Source organism: Pleurodeles waltl, chromosome 7 (genome assembly GCF_031143425.1).
Source record: "Pleurodeles waltl isolate 20211129_DDA chromosome 7, aPleWal1.hap1.20221129, whole genome shotgun sequence".
In the NCBI taxonomy this organism is placed as follows: domain Eukaryota; kingdom Metazoa; phylum Chordata; class Amphibia; order Caudata; family Salamandridae; genus Pleurodeles; species Pleurodeles waltl.
The window spans coordinates 715,175,240-715,198,573 of NC_090446.1; the positions used below are offsets into that span (position 1 = coordinate 715,175,240).

General features: G+C 45.9%; 1 protein-coding gene across 2 annotated transcripts in view; it reads left to right on the forward strand.

The window, feature by feature from the left end:
- MEIKIN (meiotic kinetochore factor) overlaps positions 1-23,334 on the forward strand; it is a 637,531-nt gene that overhangs the window by 353,515 nt on the left and 260,682 nt on the right. For both annotated transcript variants that reach the window (XM_069202007.1, XM_069202008.1), the window contains exon 7: positions 20,826-20,865. In XM_069202007.1, the coding sequence (XP_069058108.1) occupies positions 20,826-20,865 (40 nt within the window). The remainder of the gene's footprint in view (positions 1-20,825; positions 20,866-23,334) is intronic.

Genomic DNA, 23,334 nt, shown 5'->3' on the forward strand with positions numbered 1-23,334 from the left:
CAATAGGATATATGCATACTTAAAACGTCACAGGGTCCACATAGCGATCCTGCAAGAAACGATTCTCACAGATAGAGACTTGCATAACATTAAAAGTAAATGGCGAGGGCTAGCGCATGGTACAGTAACGTCAGCATTTGCCAAAGGGGTGTTAATATGGTTGGCTTCAGAGGCTCCCTTTGTAGTAGAACATTCTACAGTGGATAGGGAGGACAGATACGTGCTGTTGGAGGGTTCTTTAGATGGCAAATCCCTATCAATAGCTGGAATATATGCCCCCAATTCAAAGCAGGTGGATTTCCTGAGGTCAATCACACCTACGCTGTTCCAGGACCCAATGGCTAATGGCATATGGGGGGGAGGGGCACGACTTTAACTTCGTACCGAATGGGGATATGGACAGATCTTATCCTCCATTGGTAGGCGCTCCCAGCAGGACAATGGTGAGTGAATTGTACCATTGGATGTCCGAAAGAGAACTCTATGACATATGGTGCCTTTTACATCCTGAGGATCGAGAATACTCCTTCTGTTCCCCAGTACATAGGTTACATACCCGTATAGACTTGCTGTTAGGTCCTGCCGGTCTGGCCCATGACGCTTAGGGGGTGGACTACTTAGCCAAGATGCTGTCAAATCACTGCCCATTGAGGGTCAACATGCACTGGGGGAGACTGCACACTTGCATACCTACTTGGTGTCTACAGCCCGATATGTTGGTGGATTCTCCCTTCCGCCAAGAATTGATTGATTGGATTTCCAAATACTTCGAATTAAATGGAAGGACAGCCAGAACATGTGCACGGGCAGTGGAGTGGGATGCCCATAAGGTGGTTGTGCAAGGTCATTGCCTCATGACTACAGAAGGAGTACAAAACACTCTGGTACGGGAACTAGCCTCACTAGAAATAGACCTGCGCAGCATGGAATGTGCAGTAGCACAGGGCTTATCTGACCCTGATGCTCTCCGCAAACCATGCGCACGACATAGAGAGGTAGACATGTGTTTGCGCATTTATGATTACCGACATTACATCTCTAGGTCACATGCGGAGGGCGATCGCTCTGGCAGGCTGCTGGCATGACTGACCCGGGGCGAGCAGCAACATACTCCCATTGGGGCAATAAAGCTTGACCCAGGAATTGTGATCAATACTCAAATGGCTATAAACAATGCCTTTCGACTTCACTATAGCACACTTTGGGTGTCATTCTGACTTTGGCGGGCGGTGGAGGCCGCCCGCCAAAGTCCCGGCGTCAGAATACCGCTGCGCGGTCAAAAGACCGCCGCGGTAATTCTGAGTTTCCCGCTGGGCTGGCAGGCGACCGCCAGAAGGCCGCCCGCCAGCCCAGCGGGAAACCCCCTTCCATGAGGATGCCGGCTCCGAATGGAGCCGGCGGAGTGGAAGGGGTGCGACGGGTGCAGTTGCACCCGTCGCGATTTTCAGTGTCTGCTTGACACTGAAAATCTTGGTGGGGCCCTGTTAGGGGGCCCCTGCAGTGCCCATGCCATTGGCATGGGCACTGCAGGGGCCCCACGACACCCATTACCGCCAGCCAGGTCAAAACCGCCAGAACCAGGCTGGCGGTAAGGGGGTCGGAATCCCCATGGCGGCGCTGCCTGCAGCGCCGCCATGGAGGATTCCCTAGGGCAGCGGGAAACCGGCGGGACACCGCTGGTTTCCCGTTTCTGACCCCGGCTGTACCGCTGCGGTCAGAATGCCCATGGATGCACCGCCAGCCTGTTGGCAGTGCATCCGCGGTCCCCGGCCCTGGCGGTAGACAACCGCCAGGGTCGGAATGACCCCCTTTATGTGGCGGGATCGGACCTCCCCAGCTACACAATTAGCAGACTTTTTTAATTCGCTTCCCCTTCCTCACCTTACTCCACTACAACGAATGGGAGTTGAATGAATCTATAGAGATTGATGAGATCCAAGCAGCATTGCGTCAATTAGCCCGTAACAACATGAGTTACAGATGGAATATTATGCCACGTTCACTACACAATTATCTAAACCATTTCTGGAAGTGCTACACGGAGCACAAACGCGAGGGCAACTCACAGACTCATAATGTGGATCTATGATTGTGGTTTTGCCCAAGCCAGGCCAGCCCCTATAGGTGTGGTCCTACAGGCCCTTGTCATTGCTTAACTTGGATTGTGAGATATTGGGCAAGGACCTTGCGAACCGGTTGCTCCAGCTGATGACATACTTGGTCCACGAGAACCAGTCAGATTTCATTCCAGGACAGAACACTTTACCTAATTGTCAGACGACTCTTGTGGTTAACGAAAGACACGCCAGATGGGGAACATGATAGAGTTGCAGAGTCATTAGACATTGAGAAAGCCTTTGACACCCTCAGGTGGCATTTCCTAAAAGAGGCTATACGCAATATGGGATTTGGTGAGGGATTTTAAAGTTGGATCGGTATCTTGTACTCAAACCTCATTGCCCGTGTTAAAACAGGCCAGGTCATTTCTGAATGCTTCCCCATCTGTTGGGGCACCAGACAAGGGTGTCCCTTATCACCACTGTTACTTGTGTTAGCGATTGAGCCATTAGCAGCTCAGCTCTGACTGCGGGTGCAATAATGGGGGTTACCCGAATTTGGCAAACAACATATAGTATCCCTTTATGCCAATGATGCGCTAATATACTTATATAAATGTGTGTTATTTCTCACTGAGCTTTTACAACTACTAGATTACTTTGGGGATTTATCCGGCTTTCATGTAAATTGGTTGAAATCTTGCTTGTTCCTGTTGACTCTGATACCGGAAAGTTTGCAGCCTGTTCTCCCAATCCATAGACTTCCATGGTGCCACTTTACTTTCAAGTATCTTGGCATCCAAATCTACCACACTAAAGAGGACCTAGTGGAGGGTAATTTTGGACGCGCAGTCCGTGCGATTAAGGGATCCTTACTGTTTTGGGGGTCATTACCACTGTCGCTTTTGGACAGAGTGCCAATTGCGAAAATGATAATACTCCCCAGACTGCTATATTTCTTTACTGCACTTCCGTTAGCAGTAGCTTGCTCATTCTTCAGAACCCTGAATGGCTTGATGCTAGGCTTAATATGAGGGAATGGCTGTCGGCAAGTCGCGCTTACTGAAACACATAACCCGCTTGCAAAAGGGGGCCCGGGCATGCCGAATTACGAGCTGTATTATGCGGCGGCGCAACTGCAGTGGCCACTTCAATGGCTATAGAACTCCCCCAGTATGGAGACAATGCTAGTACATGACAGTCTGGGAAGGACAAGTACACTTACATGGTTACAGGACTACACTATCCCTCCCCTGCGAGGAAACAACCTGATGGAGGTGGCTCGCACATGCTGGAGCCGTTACGTACACGGACGGGACTTAATCTCACCTTACTTGCCTAAGATTCAGCTGCTAGATATCCCAGATGCATGGAAACTACATACACAACACATCTTAGAACCATGGCTAGAGCTGGGAATACATACCATAGGTGACCTATTTAAGGAAGGTCTCATCATGACGTACACGGAATTAGATGACACTTATGGCATAGGCCCAGGGCGATTTCTAACCTACTGCGCACTAACAACTTATACATAACATCTGGCGAGGCAGAGATGCGGAAACCTTGATTTCACCTATATTACATGACATATTGTCTGGCATAGGTTCTAAATACATCATATCCCAGTTGTGTAGCTCTCTCCTTGGGAACCTTGACACAGATAGGCAGGGGCGCGGGTGAGATGGGATGGGCCCCTCCATGAACCACTAACGCAATCTGCATGGACCACAGCGCTTCGAATGATAAAGGAGGTATCACATAACCCAAGATTCCGCTTCACTCGGTTTAATTATTTGCATCAAACCTACCTGTCCTCACACCGGCTCCATTGCATGTTCCCTCACACTAATTAAGTCTGCCCACGCTGCAGGGAACTGGATGCTACTTTCTATCACATGATATGGAATTGCCCACCTGTACAACGGACCTGACATGAAATTATCTCCTTGACAGGGGAATTGGTTGGTCATTCATTATTTCCTACACCGGAATTCTGCCTGCTAGGCATACGTACGAGGTTGAAGAAAGATTGACAAATGCACAGGTGTGTAGATTTGGCATTTATATTATTCAAACGCCTCGTACCAATGCAATGGAAAGCACCAGGTGCACCAGACTCACACCACTGGCTGGGTGATTTGTTGAAGTGGGTGATGGTGGAAGCACAAGCACTTCATTCTCTCAACAATAGGGCTGGGGCTCTGGGACAATTTTATAATTAAAATTGAGGCCAAAAACGACATTCCACCTCACCCCTCGGAATAGTTGTGTCCCACTATTGTATCGTGTCGGGGGTGAGATGACGGGGTTGTTCTTCCTCTTTTGAACTTTGTTTCTGTACGTGAATGTTGTACTCTACATTTTCAATAATTGTCATGATGCTCGGATCTCCCTTTATTGGTGACCCTCCCCTTTCTATGTTGTACTTTTGTTCTATTAAGGAAGATATGCTTACAGTAGCTTAAGTCGGATGTCGGTTGTAAGTGTTGCACTTAATAACTAATAAAGAGATTTACAAAAGAAACCCAAAACATATATTTCTTGCTTCAGATAATGTTGCCTGAAGTTCATGGCTAGATCTGCTAAACGGCTGTACTTAGGGCCTCATTACGACCGTGGTGGCCGGTGGTAAGCTGGTGGTGTACCATCAGTAGATTATGACCGTGGCGCATAAGCCACGGCCATACTGCTGGCCCCTCCAACATACCGCCAGGCTTCTTTCTGGTGGTCATAATCCCGAGGGCAGCGGTGCAAGCACTGCTGCCCTGGGGATTAGGAGTCCCCAACCTCCAGCCTGTCCATGGCAGTAAAGACCGCTGTGGAAAGGCTGGCAGTAAGGGGGACTCGGGGTGCCCCTGGGGCCCTTGCACTGCCCATGCACTTGGCCCCCAGGCACAGCCCCATTGCGCATTTCCCTGCCCAAATTTCGGGCAGTGAAATGCGCATCCGCTGCACATCAACATTGCACCGGCTCTATTATGAGCCGGCAGCAATGTTGATGTGACTTTTCTGCTGGGCCAGCGGACGGAAACACTGTCTTTCTGTAAGACCGCCGAAGTCGTAATGATTGCCTTAGTGCCACCCATGTACTTGACTTACCGTACTGCTGCTGCTTTGTCTGCCCTTTACAGCATGCAACATCTCTCTCTTATTTTTGTACAGTTTTTGTTTACATCAAATGTACCCAGGAGAAAGTAAGTGCAAAATGTGTGTGGCGGTTCAGCTCTTTGCCTGACCACCTTTCGAGTGCATAAAGTTGTCCACCACTGCCTTCCCAAGCTGCCCCACTCATCTGATTTTTTTTTAATGAATTCTAATGTCATACCAAAAAGTGCTCTGCAGCTCTAGTTCTCCATATGGTCCATTCAGAATTTGATCTCTGTCCTGCCCCTCCATTAGAGGTCGATGATCTACTTGTAGGACCAGTCTCCCAAAGTAAGAGTCTTCTGCCTCTAAATAGCTTTGTAGCACGAGGACTCTGAAGACTCACCTGGGTAAAGGATGGCAGAAGGCTAACTATTCTTGCTAACTGTTGCAGCAAAAGGTTGTCTCTTCTCAACATCTCCCTGAGTGCTTTCTTGACCCTTAACACAGTGGGCTAGTAGGTAAAACTCCAGGGACCTTTTGGAAACTAAGTCTGGCCTATCCTTGTTTATGAGTAGCTGCAAGTTTAAAAGCATGTCACAGCCATTTGCACTTGCTTATGAAGACCCTCCTAATCTTAAGCCTTCAAGATCATGTTGTCCAAGGATAGGTCTCATACACTCCTAGCTCTCAAATAGGCCTGTCACTACCACTTTTGTGAAGCTTCACGCCACAAAGAAGGGACTGAGTGGTAGACCACAGATGTTTTAAAGTGAATTTCCAAAATCTGTGATGTTGACCGAAGAAGGGCAGTGTTCGATGGGCATCCTTGAGGTAGCAGCCTCATCATCCAGTTTCTTAGAAGATTGGTTGCAACCATCTTGAATTGTCTGTAAACATGTCAAAAACTGAATACTTTTCAGGTTACCACTGATCTGCAACACTAGTGTTTTTTCTTAATTATTTACAAACTGCAAAGAAAATCTGGCAATTGTTGATGAGAATGATTGCTTATTGCATTGCCATTTCTGCAACTTCTTCTATCTACAGCTGCTGTTTATTCGAAAGGTTAATACATGACTGACAACCTCGAGAGTTGAGTTGGAGATCCATAAAACTTTGTGCAGAAGCCACCCTCACTTTATTTCAAAATCCTGGTGTCCCTTGCCAGCCTGCCCCAGTTGTGTATAAAATACATGTGCCCCTAAGTTTCCATGGGAAAATATTTTACTTTCATTTGTCTTCATTCCAGAATAGTTTCATTTATATTTGTGGCCCCTTCCCGACCTCATTGAAAGCACCTGTTTCAAGCTATGCCTTGTGGATGGAAGAACTTCTTGATTCACCTCTGGTCCTTCTTTGCCCACTCCATTTCATGGGAGCTCTGAAACCTATTGTCATAAATCTTCTATCCCGGGGTAGTAGAAGTATTCCCAAACTTGAACAGTTACTTCTCAAAGGCTTCCCCAAACGGGCATCTCTTTGCCATGGCCTCTGTCTTGGATATGGCTAGGTCTCATATTTTATCCCCTTTGCGTGGAAATAGGATGGTGAATATTACTTAGCAGTCAGTTTTACCCCAATTGCAAGTATAATATCTGGCAACTACAGTATCTCTGAACCTGTTTGTTTGCCTCTGAAGCAATATCCAGAATTTTTAGTAAAGAGCAAGACATGTCTCGGAGTTTGCCCTGGCAAGCCTTCCAAGAGCATGCTTATTTCTTTGTTGAAATCCATTGAAAATGCCCCCATAAAACATGAACGTTTTTTACTCAGTATCTGGCGTGTGTTCCTCCTGGCCATCCAGTGATTGTCCGAGGCATTTAGCGCTTCACTTATTTCTATGGTTTCTAACCATTTTGTCAACTTTTCACAACACCGCTGACGTACTGCCTGATGACGCTGAGTGATATATTTCTTCTAATCTCCTGACCGTTCAGGCTTGTGCCATCATAAGTTGCTTTGAGGTACTCTCTGTCCCTTAAAAGATATGTCTCTGATGCCAAGAGTGGGTTTTTACAAACACCCCCATCTCAGAGTCATTAGAATGATGATTCTCCAGTATTGGATCTTTCGTAGGTTCACATGCTTGAATCATCCCCATCGTCGAGGTGGGAGTCCCATGGTACCTTTCAATAAAGCAGTAAGTGAACTACCCTAGGCCTTAATGGCAATAGACAGTCACTAATATAGCATATCCATGTTCTTTTTTTGTTAAAAAAAAAAAAAAAAAAAAAAAAAAGAGCCAAACTTGAACTACAACCAATCAGGTGACAGCGCCCTCTAGAACACTCCCAACAGAGGCTGATTCCCTCAGATTTTCTACCACACGTCGTGTGAAGGGAGTCTCTCTGGACTCTGCTCAGTTACTATTCTTTCTCAGTGAACTGACAGGATAAATTTGTTTCAGAATCATCAGATTTTCACTGGACATTATGTCCCAACCAACTAAAAAAGGACTTTTCAGAATCTGTGACACCTGTGGGAAGAAAAGACTTCATGTTGATGACCCACGCAAGAGGTGTATATATTGAGAGGTGTATATATTGTCTACATCCGGATCACAAAATGAGGGACTGTAAAATATGTTGCACCTTTACTCATAAGACTCTTAAAGACTGAGAAGGGAGACTATTACTATGGCTGTAGAAGCAAAAAGCAAAAGAGTGCCCTTCTTCTGATGAGAGTGAGGCCTCTTGACAGGTCTCTCACTCTCTAAAAAGGCCTGAACTCAAAGAGAAACTCTCCTCAGAACCACCACAGACGGCACTTAAAAAATTTAAACACCTTTCACTGGAGTCATCATCTTAAGAACGTTATCCACAGGTCTTAAAAAAAGTTCATTCAGAGCCTGCGACTCCATCTATAGACAAAAGCACCCCCACAAATTGCTTCACTATCTTTACCGTTGACAGCATAAATGAAGAAATTTCCTCTGGGGTCTGAAAAAAGGGCCTTGTCGACCAGAGAACCGCTGATGACACACTCGTTGATGATTGCGCCCATGATGACGACAGCCACATCAACATTTACTACAGCGGTGTCTCTGATGATTAAGTCATAGCCGAGGGACATGTAGACGAGAGACCTGTCGACAATGGATTTGTCAATGATTCCACTGACACTCCCTTCGATGACATCCTTACCGCCGCCGAACAAATCACCTGGAAACACTCAAACAAATTTTTGCTGCTGTCTTTAATATCATTGAAGAAAAAGTTGTCCATAATATTACCTATACATACTTTTCCAAGCAAGGCATTACCATATCTCCCCCAACACCTTTTGGATGACAAGGATAACGGATTTACTGAGGACGAAGGCCCCTTTGGTGCGGCTAGCAGTCCATCTGAACTTCATGTCAAATGTCAGGGTTAGGATGACGATGACAACCAATACCACAATGACTACATCTCTGCGAGAGACCAAGCAGAACCCTTGCAGTCTGAATATTGCGATTAGGATACCTCTATAACTATGCCAATGTCCTTGGCTACAAACCTTCAGAACATGTTGGATTATTATAGAAGGCTTCCACCCTCCGCTCCTGCAGCACCAGTTAGACAACCTTATGAGCCGTAAACAGTACCTCAAACATGTCTCTCAATTCAGACAAGGTTTTCACCTACACCGGATGTTACTATCTCCTTGACCCTACCGCCACAAGATTGGGAGGGAAGGATAATGGATAATACAGTAAGGCCTAGTGAGTGGGACGACTACTTAATACCCACTCCATCTTTACCTTTTGCAGCGCCTGTAGGCTCTCCACCAGAGGATATAGGCGGATTCCACAATCTGATGGAGAGAGCAGCAAAACGTTTTTAGTTACACATTCTTACTAGGGTTACAGATTGTTTTGTCTATGCCTTTAAGGGGCCAGCAAAAAAGTCAGTGACAGCCATTCCGATTGCGGATTTCATATGGGATGAGGGCCTAAAATCAATTCTCAGTTCATATACCACGTTTGGAGAAGAAATATAAAGCCCTAGAATATTCTCCAACTTGTTTGATAGGCAGTTCTAATCCGAATTCTGTGGTGTCTCAAGCGGCACAACGCTGCTCAAAGAATCCCGCCACACCAGGATCATTTCCTCCTGATAGAGAGGGACGTTGGCTCAAACGTCAGTAAAATAAATTCTCCACCATGGCAGGTATGACAGTTAAAGCTGCAAATTCTAGCCAGGTATGACTAACAAATGTGGTCCGATATATCAACACACATGGACCACCTACCTGAAGATGCTAAGCTGGACCAAGGAAACTACTACAAGAAGGGGAACGGGATTCAGACAACTGGCTGGGGCCGCAGTTTTACGCAGGCAGGGTTGGCTAAAATCCACCTCCTTTCGCTCGGAGATACAGAGCAAAATGCTGAATACGTCATACAATGGGGAATCCCTCTTCGGTAAATACGTGGATGAAGCTTTGCAGTCCATCAAGGTGGACACGGATACAGCAAGATCTCTGGACACATTGCAATATAGAAAACAGCCCTTTCGAGGGGTTAGAGGCAGAGGAACTTACTCCTTTCAGGGAGGATACCAACCATATAGACAGCAATTTCGAACATGTCAGACATCCTATCGACTGCAATATGGACAACAACAACAGCAGTATAGATTACCACCAACAGCAGTGTACAAGCACCCCACAAGGGGAAAGCTTTCTACCTGGGGCAGGGAAGCAGACAGATTGCAATGACCACACATTGGTACCAGCTACCTACCCCTCTCCTGTATCCAAGATCGGAGGCCACATAACAAATCACTTCCTACAGTGGTCAGCGATAACATCGGATAGATGGGTACTAGATATAGTTTCCAGAGGACACACTTTGGAATTCCTCCAGAAGGCTCCAAATACCCCTATTCAAAAAGGCCGGGGGTTTTACTCCTGCTTTTTACTGGTGAAAAAACCTTCCGGAGATTGGTGTCCCAGTCTAGATTTGCAAGCTTTAAACAAGTTTCTGAAAACATTTCGTATGGAAACACTTCAGGACATTCTAATCCTCTTAAATGCTGGAGATCACATAACATCTCTAGATCTCCAAGATGCGTATTTTCATAGCCCAATACATTGAAATCATCGCAAATTTCTCCATTTGCAGGTAGCTGGTACACATCTACAAGTCAAGGTCCTACCATTTGGACAAGTCAGCCCCCAGAATTTTTACCAAAAATGCTGGCCCAAGTAGCAGCTCATCTGAGACAGCTAGGAATCCAGGTGTTCCCATACTTGATGGAGGTCATAAAGGCATCAACACACCATCAAGTGTTGGAACACACGTCCATTTGTCTTACAGTTACAAAAGTCTGGTCCTTACTGTCAATTATCAAAAGTCGCATATCCATCCCACAACAAAGTTGAATTTCTTGGGAGCACAAAACAAAGTATTTCCATCCCAGGAATGGTAGCGAAAAATCTACCAGATGGCTCACAAGCTCTCTGCAAAACAAAAGTACATTTCAGTACGGACCTACAAATCGTTCATGGGAATAGTTTCTTCATGCATTACACTTCTCCAGAATTGACGACTACGTATGTAGCCACTTCAAGAAGAACTAGAGAAGCAGTGGCTCCAGGTAAATGGCTCCTTTGAAGATCAGATTCAGATCACATCCGAGATAAAAACTGCAATTTCTTGGTAGACAAAACACTCAGATCTGTCCATGGGGCTCCCAAATCTACAGCAAATTCCAAATTTTATCATAACCATGGATGCTTCCCTCGAAGGTTGGGGTGCCCAACCTTCAGGATTTACAAATAAGTGGCAACTGGACTCGAACAGACAAAAAGCGTCACATGAACCAGCTAGAGCTGAAAGTAGTCGAGCTCGTACTCAAGGCCTTCTTAGCAAAAATTCATCTGTCAACAGTCCTCATAAGAACAGACAACACCACTAGTATGTTCTACCTGAGCAACTGGAGGAACGATATCATTAGCGTTATCATATCAGGCCTGACGCATTTGGAAATGGGCCCTGGAAAATCAAATTTCTCTGAAAGCAGAACATGTTCGGGACAGTCCAACCTCATGGCAGCCTCATTAAGCAGAACGATCATCCTGTATCATGAGTTGGAACAGGACTATCAGATTCTCAACAAGCTTTTCCAAAGATGGAGCAGGCCAAATTTCGATCGTTTTGCCACAAACGAAAAAAAAAATGCCTATATTACGCAAGCTGGCATCCCAAAAAAGGGTTGTGTGCGAAATGTCTTTAGATGAGATGGTCAGGAATTTATGCCTATGCTTTTCCCCCGTTTCCATTGATCTCCAGGGTGATCAGCAAGATGAAACAGATGTCATCTCCTCATAGCACCCAAATGGCCCAGAAAGTTCTTGTACACAGAACTCCCTCTGTACTCTGAAAGACCACATGTTCAACTCGGACAGACACCAGCCTTACTGACCATCATGAACCAGGGCCAAGTCACACATCCGGACCCATCATCTCTAAACTTACCGGCCTGGCTCCTGAATTCAATGAATTTTCCGGCATAAGCATTCCACAAGAATGCAGAGAGATACTGGCAAAAGCCAGGGCCGATACTACCAATAGGACCTATGAGTTTGAATGGAAGCTCCTCTGCTTGTGATGTGTCACTTCAGGGATCCACCCTCTAACATAGTAGTCGGAGCAGATACTCCCTTTTTTGTTCCACCTAGAAAAATCCAGACTTTCTTATTACTCATTAAAGGTACATTTGGCAGCAATTTCAAGGTTCAGACGTTCTCAGGATGCTCCTTCCTTATGGGCTTCCCAAATTACAAAGCAATTCCTCAAAGGACTTTTTAGGGCGTTACCTTCAGTTCAAAAACCTCCCCCGTTATGGTTCTTAGATATAGTGCTAGGACAGCTCATGAAGCCGCAATTTGAGCCTATTCACAAGTCAGAATTAAAGTACCTTATTTGGAATACATCACTTTTACTAGTTCTCACATCAACTAAGAGGGTGAGTGACATCCATGCCTTTACCATCAAAGACCCTTTTCTTCAGTTTATGGCAAACAGTGTGATACTTTGAACAAGTCTTAAGTATATACCGAAGGTTCCATTGGAACGCTATCTAAAGAAGCCAGTAATCTTGCAAACGTTCTTTCCATATCTGCAAACAGCTGCAGAAGAAGCCCTACATTCGCTTGATGTGAAAAGATGTCTAAAATTCTATCTACAAAGGACCAATCAAATAAAAAAAAAACAGGCCAACTGTTTGAAGCTTGTGGAAATGCAAAGAAGGGTTGCACCGTATCAAAACAGACCATCGCCATATGGATTGGTTTGACTATACAGTTTTGTCATTGTCAGGCTGGGAAGCCCTTACAGAGCAAGGTTAAAGCCCATTCCACAGGAGCTGTAGCCACATCTGCAACTCTCTTAGTTGGAGTGCCTATACAACACATTTACCGGGCAGGAAAGTGGTCCAGTGGACACATGTTTACGAAGCACTATTGCCTGGATGAGACCTACAAAATGGATGCACCTGTGTCGGCAAGCAGTGTTAAGACATCTATTACACAAAGGTGAGCCCCTAATTTTTCCCACCTTCCACTTAATAGATGTTATAAAGACTTGATTAATATTATTATTATTAAGATTATTACAATTATTTGTGGTTATTATATGTTATTGTTATCATGATTAAAGTTATTGTTAGGATGAAACATGCTGCTCGCTATTCTAATTCAAGCATGTGAATCTATGAAAGATCCAATACTGGAGAAGAAGATTGGTAACTTATCTTTAACTATTGTTCTCCAGTATTGGCATCTTTAATAGACTGACATGCAACCCACTCTCCTCCCCTTAGAGGCTTCCATCAAATCAGCAAATAAGTACTTCACACTCATACTAGAACATCTGAGGGAATCAGTCTCTGTTGGTAGTGTTCTAGGGAGTTCTTTTGCTGGATTGGTTTTAGTACTAGTTTGGTTGAAAAATGACATGGATAGGCTATATCAGTGACTGCCTATTGCCTTAAGGCCTAGGGTAGGTCACTTAACTGCTATATTACTGCTATATTAAAAGATACCATGGGAGTCCCACCTCAACGACTGGGATGATTCAAGCGTGTGAATCTATGAAAGTTACCAATACTGGAGAACAATAGTTACAAGTAAGTAACCAGTTATCTGATAGAGACTTCTAGCTGCAGCTTCCTTACCTTAGAATTCCCTGGCGTCTGCTTTGAATCCGGAGCTTTTTCTGAGCAGTAGCCTGCGCGCACAACGTTGGGCGGCATCGTTCGGATCCTCGTGCGTCGACCAGCTCCGCGTGCATCGTCAGCGTCGTTTGAGCAGTCTATGATGTCACGGTTGTCTATATAGATGCCGTCTCGGCGCGTGTACGTCAGTTCTTTTCCTTTTTTTTGGAAAGAGCTACCCTGCTTCGACGGTTTGACAATGATTTTTTTGACTGTTTGAAGTCATATCTTCGAGAAAGACAGGATTCAAGCCGTGTGGTGTGTGTCATCGCACCATGTCGGTGACGGATCTGCACCAAGTTTGTCTTTGGTGCCTGGAGAAGGACCACGATTCCACCTCGTGCTCCGACTGTCGGGCCATGGCGCCGAAGGCCTTGAGGGAGAGATCCCTTAAGCTTCTTGCGGCCTGACATTCGTCTTCGGTCGGCGCGACTCTGTGGAGGTCACGGTCCCGCAGTAGGAGGAGGTCGCGGCACAGCTCCCGGAGCCCCAAGTCCTCTTCCTCGCATTCGAGGTCATCCAAAGTTAAGAGGCACAAGAAGAAGAGGTCCAAGCTCCACGTCTTCCCCCCCTTTCCGGGGACTGGATAGACCCCTGCTCAAATAAAAGAGTTTTACGAGGCCATGCGTCTCGTTTTTGAGCGGGTTGCACCCTCGGGTGGGTCTTCGAGCCCTGCGGGGTCAGCAGGGGCCCCTTCGGATTCGAAGCCGGTGGCTTCGGCCTCGGTGCCGTTGGGGACCCCGGGATCAGATACCGGATCCGGACCGGCGCAGGTCTCTCACAGTCGACTTCCTTCGGCGCCGGGTCCGACGTCGACGATTCCGGTGGCAGCCCCACCCTTATTCCGGATGAGCCGGAGCGACGTCGTACAACGTCGACTCCGACTTCGACTGAGCCAATTTGACCCAGATCATTGTCTGAGCATTATTTAGACCAGCCAGACGCAGGAGAGGAATGGGAGGGGTCTGCGTACCCTTTAGAATCTGGATTGCAACAGGACTGGTATGAGGATCTAGGGGAGGCCAGTGGACTGGACACGTCTCCAGATACTGGTATGCTCTCTCCTAATGTGGCTACGGAGGAGGGTACTTCTTTCGCTATGGTGGTGCGTAGGGCAGCTGAGGTCTTGGACCTAGATTTGCCTACGGTGCCAGTCAGGACGAACATCCTGACAGAAGTGCTTGAGCCGGGGGTGTCAACATCAGAGCCGTTGTTGCTCTTCAATGAGGCTCTTACAGACGTCCTTCTGGGTACGTGGTCAAAACCGAGCACAGGGGCTCCTGTGAATAGGACGGTCGGCCGCCGCCATAGACCTGCTCCCAGTGATCCTAGTTTCCTGACACAACACCCCACTCCTGAGAGCTTGGTTGTCCAAGCTTCTACTTCTTCCCGTGGTGCCTTCCCTTCCGCTCTCTCGGATGGGGAATCCAAGAGGCTGGATCAGCTTGGGAAGAAGATGTTTTCTTCCACCAGCCTGGCATTTGAGGCCCGTAAACACCTCTTGCCTATTGGGCCGTTATTCCCATACTTTATGGGATACGGTGGCACAGATGCTGCCCCAGGTCCCGAAGGGTGTACGGGACACTCTCACCCAGGCTGTCAAGGATGGGAGAGATGCAGCCAAGTTTACGATCCGGTGTGGTTTGGACACGACCGACTCGCTGGGCACAGCGATTTCATTGTCAGTGGCCCTACGTCGCCATGCTTGGCTACGTTCTATTGGTTTTTCAGGTATTGTCCTGTCCAGCTTGATGGACATGCCCTTTGATGGCTCTCGCCTTTTTGGCGAAAAGGCAGACTCCGTGCTTGAGAGGTTCAAGGATTCTCAGGCCACGGCCAGATCCTTGGGCCTTTTAGCGCCAGCATGACAGCAGTCTGCCTTTCGCCCCTTTCGAGGCTTCGGAAGGGGTGTGGTACCACGCCAGCCACAGTTCAGCCACCATCCTCAGGCTTCACAGCATCCCGAAAGAGGACGTGGTCGTGGTACCATCAGACCCAGTGGGTCTGGCCAGAGGTCAGCCGCCACACAGCCCCCTCCACTGCGCCCAAGCCCTCATAGTGTGGTTCTGCGGGATCATGTCTGTCCAGTTGGAGGGAGGATTCATTTTCATCTTCCTCACTGGCTTTCCATCACCACGGACAAGTGGGTCCTGCAGATCATACAGAAGGGCTACTCCCTTCCCTTCCAGTCTTTCCCCTCCTTCTATCCCTCCAACAAAGGAATGGCCGATGGAGGACCATCTAGCTTTGCTCCGCGAGGAAGTTACAGCTCTCTTGGCCAAGGGAGCCATAGAAAGAGTCCCGATAACAGAAGTGGGCAGTGGTTGTTATTCCCGCTACTTTCGGATTCCAAAAAAGAACAAAGGCCTTCGCCCTATCTTGGTTTTAAGGTACGTCAAACTCTTCCTCAAGAAGGAGAAATTCAAGATGCTCACTCTTGCTCAGGTTTTGTCTGCCCTAGACCAAGGAGACTGGATGGTAGCGTTGGATTTGCAGGTTGCATATTTCCATATTCCTATCCTGCCAGCCCACAGGCGTTACCTGCGGTTCAAGGTGGGCCACGAGCACTTTCAGTTTACCGTGCTTCCTTTTGGTCTCACCAGTGCCCCTCGGGTGTTCACAAAGGTGATGGCGGTGGTGGCAGCTCATTTGCGCAGGTCAGGGATTTCAGTCTTCCCCTACCTAGACGATTGGCTGTTGAAGGCTCCTACGCCCCAAGCTCTTGTCACCCACCTCCAGACGACGGCGGACCTCTTGCATTCGCTGGGGTTCACTATAAATGTGCGGAAGTCACACCTGACTCCCTCTCAGAAGCTTACTTTCATCGGAGCTGTTCGGGACACAGTGCAGTATCGGGCTTATCCTCCCGATCAGCGGGTCCAGGATATTCAGGTTATGATTCCGATGTTTCAGCCTCTATCCTGGATCTCTGTGAGACAGACTCTGAGGCTGCTGGGACTCATGGCTTCCTGCATCCTGTTGGTCAAGCATGCCAGATGGCGCATGAGGGCTCTGCAGTGGGACCTGAAGTTCCAATGGGCACAGCATCAGGGAAATCTTACCGACGAGGTTCAGATCTCGGAGGGGACTGCAAAAGATCTGCAGTTGTGGTTAGTGAACTGTGAGTGGGTCAAAGGCAGACCCCTCTCCCTTCCCCAACCAGATCTAACGGTAGTGACAGATGCGTCACTTCTGGGTTGGGGCGGCCATCTGGGGGAGGTGGAGATCAGAGGTCACTGGTCTCTGGCGGAATCCGGACTCCACATCAACTTGCTGGAGCTTCAGGCGATCCGGCTAGCATTAAAAGCATTTCTTCCTGTTGTGAAAGGGAAGGTGGTGCAGGTGTTCATGGACAACACTACCGCAATGTGGTACTGCAACAAGCAGGGCAGTGTAGGGTTATGGACCCTTTGTCAAGAGGCTTTACGACTCTGGACATGGCTGGAACAGCAGGGCATGACCCTGGTGGTTCAACACCTGGCAGGCTCTCTGAACGCCAGAGCAGACAAACTCAGCCGAAAATGCTTGGAGGATCATAAATGGTGTCTCCATCCGGAGGTGGCGCAAGGACTCTTTCAGCAGTGGGGAGAGCCTTGGTTAGATCTGTTCGCCTCCGCAGAGAACGCGCAATGTCAGCAGTTTTGCGTGTTGGAGTTTCCAAGGGGGCTATTGCTAAGTGATGCTTTTCGTCGTGAGTGGAGTTCAGGCCTCTTGTACGCCTTTCTGCCTATACCACTTCTGCCCAGAGTTCTCAAGAAAATCAAGAACGACCGCGCCCAAGTAATCCTAGTGGCTCCAGATTGGGCATGGAGAGTTTGGTATCCAGAGCTTCTCAAAATGAGTATCGGTCCTCCAATCAGGCTGCCTCTTCGGGAGGATCTTCTGTCGCAGCAGCAGGGGAAGGTTCTCCACCCGAACCTGTCAACTCTGCGCCTTCATGCGTGGAGATTGAGCGGCGACAGTTGATGGTTTATGACCTCCCTCCCGAGGTCTGTGATGTCATTCTGGCAGCCAGGCGTCCCTCTGCTAAGTTGATCTACGCCTGCCGTTGGAAACGTTTTGTTTCATATTGTTCAGAGAGGTCTATTGATCCTCTTTCTTCTTCTCTGTCTAACATTCATTTGTTTATTTTGTCTCTTGCCCAGCAGGGCTCCTCCTTGGGGACTCTCAAGGGCTATCTTGCATCCTTATCGGCTTTTCTTCAGTTGCCCGATCAACCATCTCTGTTTAAATCACCTATAGTACAGAGGATTTTGAAAGGGCTTGTGCATCTATTCCCGCCAGTGCCTTTCGTTATGCCCCAGTGGGATCTTAATTTGGTTCTTACCTTCCTTATGTGTGCTCCCTTCGAGCTCTTGCATAACTGTCCTCTTTGGCTGCTCACTATTAAGACAGCCTTTTTGGTGGCAATTACATCTGCCAGAAGAGTTAGTGAGCTACAGGCTTTGTCATCAAAACCGCCGTATCTCACAATCTTTCCTGAAAAAGTGGTTCTCAGTACTCCTGCCTCTTTCCGCCCCAAGGTGGGGACCCCTTTCCATCTGGGTCAAAATATCACCCTGCCCACCTTCTTTGCACCACCGCATCCCTCTAAGGAAGAGGAGCGTCTCCATCAGCTGGACCCAAAAAGAGCGTTATCGTTCTACCTTGACCGCACTAAAGAGTTCCGGGTGGACGACCAACTCTTTGTGGGGTATGTTGGTGCAAAGAAGGGTCGGGCAGTGCAGAAACGATCCATTTCATGCTGGTTCGTTCTCTGTATAAAGATATGCTATGCTTTGGCAAAGAAGCAGCCTCCAGAGGACTTGAGAGCTCATTCTACTAGGGGGAAAGCTGCTACCACTGCGTTAGCACATGGCGTACCGGTGGTGGACATCTGCCAGGCTGCAACGTGGGCTTCTTTGCACACGTTTGCAAAACACTACTGCCTGGATAGTCAGGTGAGAAGAGAGGGGCATTTTGCCCGGTCTGTTTTGCAAGACTTTCTGGTGTAAAAATCTCCTTCAGACCCACCCCATAGGTTGAGGCTTGGGTATCTATTCTAAAATAAGGAAGCTGCAGCTAGAAGTCTCTATCAGATGAACAAGTTACTTACCTTCGGTAACGAGGTATTTGGTAGAGACTCTATCTAGCTGCAGATTCCTTACACCCGCCCAAACCTCCCCGCTCTGCGGATATTTTTCTTATGTAGATATATTATTTATATATATATATATATATATATATATATATATATATATGTGTGTGTGTGTATTTATGTGTACATACGTATATTTTTGATCTTGGCATTTTTGCCTTCCTTAAAGGCATGAAAGAATTTTTGCTTCAAACAGTCAAAGAGGTGAAATCCATAATGGTTGGTTCTTCCATGACTGCGCTTCTGGCGTGGGAAGTTGTGGAAAAGAACTGACGTACGCGCGCCGAGACGGCGTCTATATAGACAACCGTGACGCCATAGACTGCTCCTACGACGCTGACGACGCATGTGGAGCTGGTCAACGGCGCACACGCAGAGTACTGCTCAGAAAAAACTCCAGATTCGAAGCTGACGCCAGGGAATTCCAAGGTAAGGAATCTGCAGCTAGATAGAGTCTCTACCAGATACCTCGTTACCCAAGGTAAGTAACTTGTTCTTCTTTGACATCTGTCACAATCTCCTCACATTTTGAAGAGACATTGTCTCTGGTGGTGTCTCTTGCACGCCTAAATTGCACTGATGAGTGGAAAAGTCAGCCTTAGATGTGATAAGTTACCTCATCTTAAATTCCTGGCCTGACACCCCTTATTACACAACACGGTTGCATGAGTGCAAAGAGACATGGATTGACAGGCACTAGACAGTGAAGTGTCCCACTATGCTTTCTGGCACATGCGTAATAGAATTGATTCTGGTGAAAATCAGACCTCATCAAAGAGTTTGGTTTGTGTGGAAAGGAATGGAAGTAAGAGATTAGAAAAACAAGCTGGCACATCACCAGTAAATATATCCAAGTTGTTTAGTGTAAATAAAATCTACAAGTTTGTCCACTACAAAACATTATGGTGTATATTTTAAAGCAGCTTAGCTATTCAATGTAAGCGTAAGACTAATATTGTTCATTTTTCAGTACCAGGAATGTCATTTCAGTTTAACAGACAACCGATTTGACTAAGAATTGTGTGAACTCCTTACATGAATTTACGTGAATAAAGCAAATGCAATGGGACAATTGGTAAACTGTCAATAGGCATGTAAGTAAAGAGGTAATATTGTCAGAATATGCAACCAGGTTGCGTAAATTATGTGGCAAGAAAATGATGCGACCGGGTACATTTGGTGATATTACTTTACAAATGTTCTTTTTTCACGTGTCAGTACGGTCTGGGTAAATGATTTGCATCATTAGTACCAAATTAGCACCCAAATGCATTAAAAAGCAACTGTAAGATGGCCAGTCAACCTTTGCACAAGCCCTTCCACTGCATGACAGCAAGGGGCACCACTATTTTAGTAATTCTTTATCTGTTTGAGCTAAAAAGAATTAAAAAAGAACCTACAGATTGTGCAGCAGGTGACGGATTATGTGGCAAATGTGGCGTGTCTTTACTTATGTAGAAAATTCTGTTGCTGTAGAAACACATAATTCCAGTGGACCTGCATTGAGGTTGAAGCTGCATTGTTGCACAGCTGCACCAAAATGTTCCTTCCTTTGAATACTTGCCACTTACAAATATCAGCATACTATTGCTTGGGCCTTGATATTCAGCCGGCTCCCAGTGGCCCTTATGTTTGTGCAAAAAACGAATTGCAAAACAAGACAGACTATGTATAGTATTTTATAGAAAACAGTTAAATAAGACTTAGGCTGTCATTACAACCCTGGCGGTCTAAAGACCACCAGAGCCACGGTGGCAGTCTAACTGCCGCCAAAGTTGTGGGCCGACCTCTTGGCGGTGGTCAGACCGCCATATTTTGACTGTGGCAGTTGGGCCACGATCGGACCGCCAATTTCCCTGCATGTAGCGTTGCCCTGGGGATTATGACCCCCCTCTCTGCTAGCTTTTACATGGCGGTTGCACCTCCATGTAAAAGCTGACAGAGATGAGGTGCAGGGGGCCACATGGGGGTCCCTGCTCTGCCCATACACTTGGCATGGTCAGCCCGTCACACTTTTCACTGTCTGCTGTTGCACCCTCCGCACCACAACATTGTTGACGGCTCAATTATGAGCCGGCGTCAATGTTGTGGGATGTTTTCAGCTGGGCAATGGGAGAAAACACAGTTTCCTACTGCTGACCCAGTGGGGAACTCGTAATGGGGCCTGTGGGAAGGCGGCAGCCTGACTGCTGGAGTTTAGCAGGCAGCCTTTTCCGCCCGCCAAACTCGTAATGACCCCCTTAGCGTCTTATATATAAAATATATTGTATACTGTGAAGGTTAAAGAAACAGAATGTAATATGTTCAGCTAAAAAAAATTTGCTATATTTATTTTAGATCCTTCTTCAAAACATCTACCAGGTGAACATACTGAGAGGTAAGGTACGGTGGACTGCAGTAAATTACTGTTCTTAAGCACAATCACTTGAAAAAGCATTTATGTTGTGATTTAGGCAATGCAAACATAAGTAACATTCTGTTTCCATTTATTATTTTTACATTTTGTGTAGTGCAAATCAGGCCAGCCGAGCGTTGGAGAGCTTTACCTAGCAGCGACGTGGCATTGCGAGTCATACATGCAAGAAGCATGTTTAGGCAAATAATTTACAGTATAAAAAGATTAGGATGGTAAAATCTTTAAAAGCATACCACTGAGAAAATTACAGATCCAGCTCAAAGGCAAATTATTTATATTTAGTATAAATTAAAATGCTTTGAATAAGAGGAACAAGAGCCAACACTAATTGTATATTGTCATATGTTTTTGTTGTAAGAAATGTGTGTGCAGTGCCCAAAAACTTTTTTTATATGAGGTAATTGCTCACTTTTGTATTTGTTTTTCTGTGTGCGATAAATGTTATTCAATTACAGTTGTTCTGGATAAAATGTATTAATGCTAGGGAGAGGTAATTGGTTTTGCCTTCTCAATGCAAATATTTTTTTTCAAGTTAATTACAGTGTTGGCTCTTGTTTCTTTTGTGTAGTTTGATTGCCCTAGCTCGCTGTTTTATAGGCCATACCCCTCTTCTATTACGTTTGAATAAGAGGAAGCCAGGTGGCAACATGTACATCACTTGACCGTTACTTGCATTATTCCATTTCATACGTTGCTTGGAATTAGTTTGCATTCCATAAATTTAACAAGTATGATAGATCTATTTCTAGAACTATTCTAAAATGAAGCACATTTCTTTTAGTAGTATTTAGAATGTGATTAATGCCTAGAAAGGTCAAAAGAGCAATGTAACTAAGTTAGTAAGACTTAATATGACGCTGTATCGGTAGGCTTTTCAGTAGAGTAGGATAATGTAGCCCTTTAGACAGTGTAGGAGGGAGTCCCAAATCTGGCACACCTCCTGTGAAGGTTGGGTAGCCTTTCAAGGTGTCTCATAAGAAGGGATACCTGCATTTGAAGCTATCAATTTCCCCCAGACATTGTAACATAATGAGAATGGGGTAATAGGAACAAATATTTACCTTCCTGTAACCTGTCTTGCCCCCATGTGAAGGACTGCTTTGATGGGTTTGAATTTCATATGAACCTATCAGGAGAGAATGGCATGGCAATTGCCTAGTCTTGTGAGTAAGAGTGATTGCTCTGTAGGTTCGGTATCCGATTATGGTATGAAGAATTTAATCTCTCCTAGAAATCTCAAATGTGGGTGTGCATTTCTAGATGGATTATTAATGTCTACTTGAAACTTTTCTGTTATCAAGGACACACATCAGGATTTGTCATGCTCTGTAATTTCAGTCATTGATGTTAAAGGGGTTAAGGCTGAAGTTGAGATCAGCAAAACTACGTTAGGTTGACTTTTTGATGATGTGTAATCATTGATTGTAAGGTCCTGATTGTCTAAATTGAATTAGATTCTTTTTTCTAGAGGAAATCTTTTGTTACAGCTGATCAGCAGAATAAAGAAAAGGAACATCTGGCATGTTGAAGTGATAATAAAGGTTTCATATAAAGTTTAAAAAAGGTAGCTGTAAGGATTTAGCATTGAGATCTATGTCATCTAATCTTTGAAGATATTTATGAATATTGTATATCTCTGCCTTCTTGTGTAATCCTGGAGCACATTTTATTAGAGAAAATGTTCGCTTTTGGGGACAAAAACTTTTTAAACTATCTTAATTGTGTCACAGTTGGACTAAAAAGCATATTTTAATTTAAACTATTTTTCCATTATTTTTACAGACCAAATTTGTGCCCGTCACTAACAGCAATGTAAACAATATCTTAAAGTACTCTTAATGTGTGCCTTGGAGTACGCCTTTGGTCATTTCAGTTCCAACTCCTGATTCAATTGCTTTCTTTCCTTGTGTTTGTCCCTCCCCTAAAGCTTTTAGTTTTCAGCCTGCTTTCTGATTGCTTGAGTGTATCTTTCCATGACTAACATTAGTGCATTATTATTCTTGTTGCTTTTCCTATGCCATTTACACTAGGAGTGTTCATTGTGCTTGTTCCTCTCTCTTTTCCAGCCACCCAGTCATTCTTGGTTCCCTGACCTCCTGTTCCTTGTTCCACTCTGACACCAATCATTGCTGGACGTCAGTATCTCTCACTCAACTCCCTTGTCTCTATTTACCTCACCAGTCATTCTTTGTTCATGCACTGCCTCCTCGTACTGTGTGCATATTACTCTCTACGCTGATGCTTCTACCGTTGCACCAGCCATTCAGCTTAAATTGGTATTTCTTATACTTAGAGGCTTGTGACTCAAATTTACAAGAACTGGCAAAGCTGGTAATGGCCTTCAGATGAAATAATTGTGCTCTCTCCTTACACGAACATAACAATCAAGAAAGAAATAGATTATTTGATACAAGACAAGCAAGATCATAG